The following is a 3,993-nucleotide window of genomic DNA, read 5'->3' on the forward strand; positions in this document are numbered from 1 at the left end:
GAGAATGAGGGAGCACGGAGAATCCGCTGCAGACGGTAAAGTGACGGAGGCTTTACGGAGAGGAGGGGGAGTGAGAACGCGAGAGAATGAAACGGAGGCGAGAGAGGAAACACAAAGAGCAGAGAAGCAAGGATAAGGGAGATGGGGCGGGGCCAGGGGAGGGGAGGGACGGGAGAGGGGAGGAGAGGGGAGCGAGCCGGCCGTCACGTAGACACCAGTTCGTGCAAGTTCGGGCCTGCGCTCGGCTCTCTTCGGGTCGCGCTCGGCTCCGTTCGGCCCCAGCGAGAGGTGGGGGAAGGACGAGGTGAAGGAGAGGAGAGGGGGGAGGGCGCTCAGCTGGGCTGGCTGACTGCCGGCTCCCCTGCCCTGTTGCCTGACAGTTGGTGCCGGGAGTTCGGACTGAGCAGACGAGAGTCGCTTACGCCCGCTGCCACAGTTTCTTTCCGTGTTCTTTGTTCTTTGTCAGTACAAGTCGAAAAATTTTCTAGTGTGTGACCTTTTCGCTTCGGCGACATAGCAATTGGATAGAACCATGGAGGTTTTGCCGTGCCCAGTTAAAATCAACACGAATTTGCGTTATGAGGGTGAGTTATCGAAAACGTTTTGTGACTTAGAAATTTTACTGGGTCAATTCGTCAAAGAGTGATGTCTTTTTTAAAAAGTGGCCGAAACTACTAGTTTTTTCTCGCCTGCCTTAATTTAAATTCGTTCGCGGTGAAGATTTTCCCTGGGGAAGTCCAGCTTTGCCGACTCCTACCAGCCGTCTCTTTGTCCTTCGTCCTTCGACGCCGGCCGGCTCATTTGCTACGCCAAACAGTTTCGTTTTGTCAGGCCGACATTGCATTTCTGCATTCTTCTATCAATTCAACAATGCCGCGAGCGCTTCTCTCCCCTTTTTTTGGCCACATTATATTTTTTCGGACCATCTTTTGGGTCTTAGTGTCGGTCTTATCCTGTCACATCTCAAAGTTTCATCAGCCTGTTTCGTCAGGCAATGGTCCTCGAGTCACCCAAGAGTACTGTTTTAGTTTGTACAAGTTTATTTGGGATACATTTGGCCGTTCTTCACGAGAAACATTGTGACTTAAAGAAAATAATCGATGATTGATCTGTGCATTCTCTGGTTATTATCCACTGGATGCTCGGCATCATTGCTGGTGCTGATGGATGCCCCGCCTCATTCACGCGAATCCTGATCGCTCGTTTTCATTAAACTTTTCTTATTATTGCCAACGCTCTTATTCGCGTCTGGTTCAATTTTTTTTCAACGCGGTGCTCTCCTGCCCCCTAGTGTGTGCAAGTGGCCTCAACGACTATCGTACAGTAAAATAACGTTGGGATTTTGATGTCTTTTTCGAGCAAATAATCCAAATCTGTGAGGAAACATGGCTCGGTGCAGCGGCGCGGCGGGTTGCGTGTTCGTGCAAGTCTGAACCGGCTGGGGCGCCGGTCGGCCCGGCCGGCCGTACAGTACTCTGGGCCGCGGCGCCGCGCCGGTGGAGCCCACGGCGGAGGCCACGGTGAAGCCCCACCGCACCGCACGCTGCCTTTTCTTCCGGACTCCCCCAATTTCTCTGTTGACCCACTCTTGACTTCGCCTGGGAAAAAGATGAGCTTGTTCGGTTTCTGACGTGGTCCTTCCCCGCTTGTGTTGCAGGTGGATACCAAGCTGCCGACGAGGGCGATGACTGCGCCGCCGTGTCGGCCCTGGCCAGGCGCCTGGAGGACGAGCTGAGAGCCGCCAAGTCGGCCCAGCTGGCCTGCGGCGAGGTGCTGCTCCCCGCCGATCTGCTGCCCAGGGTGGCCCGGGACGTGGTCCGGATGGCTGAGAACGAGCCCTGTGGACTTAGGTGAGTGTCGTACTACTGTACTTTCGTGTACCCTGCCGGCCAGTCCGGCCTGTGTACGTTTACGTGTGTGTCAGGCCTCCATACTAACTTGATGTGTCTTTCTCTTTCAGGGGCTGTACGCTATTTATTAATTTTGAAAATGACCAAGTCTGCAGGAGACTTGGGCAGATCAAGTGTGACCCGAACACTGTTTCTACTTTTGAGCTGTTCTTGACTTTAAAGCAAGACAGTTCTAGTTGGCACAGCATCTTGCCACAGTTTCTTAAGTAAGTACTCTGACAAAAGTCTGCAAATTTATTAAATGTTGACTCTCTGAGCTTGACACTAACCCTTTCCTTCTTCTTGTTTTAGAAACTTGACCAGGGGCAGGACCATAATGATCAGCCCAGGGTTCACCTTAGAAAAGAAGAAACTCTACAGAAGCTACCTGGAGTGAGTGGAACTGAGCAGCACTCCAGGAGAGCAAAGACTGAAATCAAGCCCTCTCCCACCGGCCCAATGTTAAGTTATGTGTGTGTCTCTAAACAAGTTGAGTTTTTCCTCTGTTTTGTTTGGACTTATGTGATGTGATGATTCATTCTCTTGTAACTGGAGGATGTAATGTATCAGCTAAGATGAAAGAAGAATTTGTATTCTCTTAATTTGTAAGTTCTTGTTTAACATTTTGTTTTGAGGACAATGCTGATTATTTGCCATCGTATAGTAGCATTGCTTATTTCATTTTCTAATTTTTTCATATTGAAAATTGCTGAAAAAGTCGTCATGTGTTGTTTAAGGGGATAATAGTAATCATGAGTCGAAACACCATATCCTGTAATGAGTTTCAGGCCTCTCTGTATATAACCAGTGCTGGATTTTTATCACTTACTTTGTCTCTTAAGTTAAAATGTGATATTGTATCTCCTTGGTCTATGAACAAATTTGCAAAGTGATTAATTTTTTTATTTGTAAGTTCAAGGAGAGCTTATGGGGTTGTCCCCAGCAATGGAGGGGTGGGTGTGGGAGGGGAGGGGAGGAATCAGACCTGGACTCTGTGATTGGATAGTGGATACAGACGGTTTGATGACATCATGAACTACTGCCATCCCTTGATTTTGTGATTGTTGTATTTTAGTCATTGAATTTATTTTTTAGAATGAGGAGGGAAAATATAAAGAACATGTTGCATATTTGTAGATGAGATACAAGAGTAATTATGTTTTTGTGAGCTGTGTCCATGGCTTTATTTTTTATCAAATAATGTTGCAGCTTCTAATTTTTAACCTAGGTTACACCTCTTCCATTTTGGAAGGGGCGCCTTGTTTTTACTTGAGTGGATGATTGGTTGGAGTACGCTTCTGTTGAATTTGCTTTGGGTTTGGCAGTTGGGATGAGTTTGAAATCTTTAGTGGCCGAGCAAGGCAAACTGATGCATCCACAAACCAAAGAAGGATGTTTTAATTAATGGTTGATATGCCATGATCTCATTCAATATTTAATGATAGGCGTGGAGAAAATGGTTAAATTATTCACATTCATCATTCATTCATTCATTCATACATTAACTTTCTGTAAAGGCAAGTAGATTATTAGACTGGAAACTGAAATGTTGATTGAAGAAGGTCTATTTACTCATATAAACTGCTGTCAGTATGATAATTTTGAAACTTTGACATTGACTTAATGTTCCATTTTAACTATTTACACCAATTGATATGTGTGCTGTATCTCAAGGAGACATTTGTAAATTTCATGTAGAACGCTTACTGTAGATCCTGATCTATGCATTCGTGATATGCAAAAGAATGAGTTTTGTAGAAATGTGTTTGCAAGATTTTATTAAGGGTTGATGTGATAGAATATTACTTTAGTTAGTATCTGTGGTCCAGAGCAATGTCATTGTGCCTCTGGATAGAGGTGAAATAAAAATTCTGTGTTCTTAAGATTTTGAATTAAGCTTTATGTTAGATATCTGGTCAGCCAGTAGCCCAGTGATTGTGGGCCATTTCAAAAAGAATCGTATCATTTGTCCGTGTCTTAATCTGCTGCATTGAAGGAAAATTCACCAGGTATTATTTGTATCATCATTTTCTCCTGTTCATCCAGTATGCTTAGTCATTTAGTTACAACTTCAAATAACTTTTTTCACATCTTTTTTTATTTT

The 3,993-nt window shown here is 45.1% G+C and overlaps 2 protein-coding genes across 2 annotated transcripts in view; one reads left to right on the top strand and one right to left on the bottom strand.

Annotated features, from left to right (window-relative positions):
* LOC113213398 (general vesicular transport factor p115) overlaps positions 1-3,993 on the bottom strand; it is a gene marked incomplete in the record, with an annotated part of 11,387 nt that overhangs the window by 520 nt on the left and 6,874 nt on the right.
* On the top strand, positions 360-3,993 carry LOC113213483 (protein charybde-like). The gene is made up of 4 exons (XM_026432567.2): positions 360-584; positions 1,658-1,850; positions 1,961-2,116; positions 2,202-3,993. The coding sequence occupies exons 1-4, from the start codon at positions 533-535 to the stop codon at positions 2,284-2,286; spliced, it is 486 nt and encodes a 161-aa protein (XP_026288352.1). The 5' UTR covers positions 360-532; the 3' UTR covers positions 2,287-3,993.

The sequence above is a fragment of the Frankliniella occidentalis genome, unplaced genomic scaffold (genome assembly GCF_000697945.3).
Source record: "Frankliniella occidentalis isolate FOCC.00 unplaced genomic scaffold, Focc_3.1 Scaffold33, whole genome shotgun sequence".
NCBI classification, from domain to species: Eukaryota; Metazoa; Arthropoda; class Insecta; order Thysanoptera; family Thripidae; genus Frankliniella; species Frankliniella occidentalis.